The sequence below is a fragment of the Condylura cristata genome, unplaced genomic scaffold (genome assembly GCF_000260355.1).
Source record: "Condylura cristata isolate star-nosed mole 26May11 unplaced genomic scaffold, ConCri1.0 scaffold00004, whole genome shotgun sequence".
NCBI lineage: Eukaryota > Metazoa > Chordata > Mammalia > Eulipotyphla > Talpidae > Condylura > Condylura cristata.
In genome coordinates this window covers 1,400,918-1,402,414 of record NW_004567105.1, presented here as the reverse complement: position 1 = coordinate 1,402,414, position 1,497 = coordinate 1,400,918, and the positions used below count along the sequence as shown (strand labels likewise).

Here is a 1,497-nt window from a genome sequence, read left to right as displayed (position 1 = left end):
TTGCAGCACTGCGCGAAGCAGCAAGAGACCCGGGCGGGCCCCTGAGCAAGATCTGCGCCCTCCTGCCCGTGAGGGCGCTGACCTACGCCCTGCTGCCCTGCACGCTGCCTGTGGAGGTGGCCTTCCACAGCCTCCGGAGGTGAGCGCTCGGGCCGGCCTGGGGTGGCGGGGGCGCGGGGTCTGAGGGAGCCCCTAGGAGCCTGGCGGCGACCCCCGCGGCCCCGTCTCCTGCCTCTGGAGGCCTGCACCTCCCCCTGCACCTGCAGGCCTAGAGGGGCGCGGGGCGGGCGTCTCCGCAGAGGGCTCCACTCTCCTCCCGCCCACTCCGCCCATCCGCTGGCCAGCCCCGCCCAGCCCCGCCCAGCCCCGCCCAGTGCTGCTCTGCCCCTGGGGCCTCCCGGCCGCCCGACTGCGAGGTCCGCTCAGGTGTGGCCGGACCCGGGCTCTGGCATCAGCACGGGCTGCGGGAGGCAGCTGGCCTGCCCCGCCCCTGTGGGATGCGGCCCCTGGGCAGCGAGTCCGGGGAGGTGGCCCCTTTCCCTCCTCATCCGTCCCGCACTCTCCCGAGCCGAGAGCCACCGCTCTGCGCCGGGCTTGGGGCCGGCTTGCCTTTGCCGGGCTCCCCAAGCGCTCGCCAGGTGGGGATCGGGTGGGGGGGTGCGGGCGGGCCCCGGTGTCCTTCCTGCCCGGGCTTGCCCTCAGGCCGGGGACTGAGCGTCTCGGTTGCTCCCCAGACTGGTGCTGTGGGTCCCCCACATCCCCGAGGACCTCCCGTGGCTGCGGTGGGTGGCCTCCCGGGCTCGCGTTCTGCTGCTGATGCACCTGTTCCCCGCCGCCAGGTAGATGACGCGCTGCGGGGGGTGGGCACCCCGTTCACCCCGGCAGGCCTGGCAGCCGGTCTGGAATGTTGGCTGAGCCTGGAGGGCGCGGCACTGGCCCTGAGGCAGGACCCTCTCTCCAGAGGCCGGGGAGGGTGCGGGTGTGGAGGCTTCGCCGGGCCTGTTGGTGCAAATTCCCACCTGACTTCGGATATGGGGTGCCCCACCCAGCACCCTGCCTCCTAGCAGGACCCAGGGGCGCTGCTACCTTTTAGCTCTGGCTCCAGAGCAGAGCAGGGAGCCTCAGGGCCAGCTCCCCCTCAAGGCCGGGGGCTCGGCCTCTGCTGTTCCCAGGGGTGGGCCTCACCAGCTCCCTGGTTTCGCTGAGGCTTTGGGGAGCCCCTGTTCTGCATTAGAAGAGTGGTGGGCCTCCAGACAGCCTCACCTGCAATGGCTGGTGGTGGTTGTGGAAGAGCTGAAGGAGGGGCGCAGGCGCTCGGTTTGAGTAAGTGACCATGCTGGCCTTGGGGCAGCAGCTCAGAGAGAGGCGGCTGCCCTGGTCCGGGCCAGGATTGGGGGGGGGGGTTGGCCTCGGCACCGGGCCAAGTGGCGTCCGCAGGCGCCAGTCCCAGAGCGCCCAGGTAGGCGGAGGAGACTGGGGCAGCGGGCTGCGGTGGAT

The 1,497-nt window shown here is 72.1% G+C and overlaps 1 protein-coding gene across 1 annotated transcript in view; it reads left to right on the top strand.

The window, feature by feature from the left end:
- Nucleotides 1–843, top strand: part of PNPLA3 (patatin-like phospholipase domain containing 3) — a 10,316-nt gene extending 9,473 nt beyond the window's left edge. Inside the window, exons 6-7 of the mRNA XM_004676407.1 lie at nt 7–139; nt 735–843. Coding sequence (XP_004676464.1) covers nt 7–139; nt 735–843 — 242 coding nt within the window. The remainder of the gene's footprint in view (nt 1–6; nt 140–734) is intronic.
- Nucleotides 844–1,497: the final 654 nt, after the last annotated feature.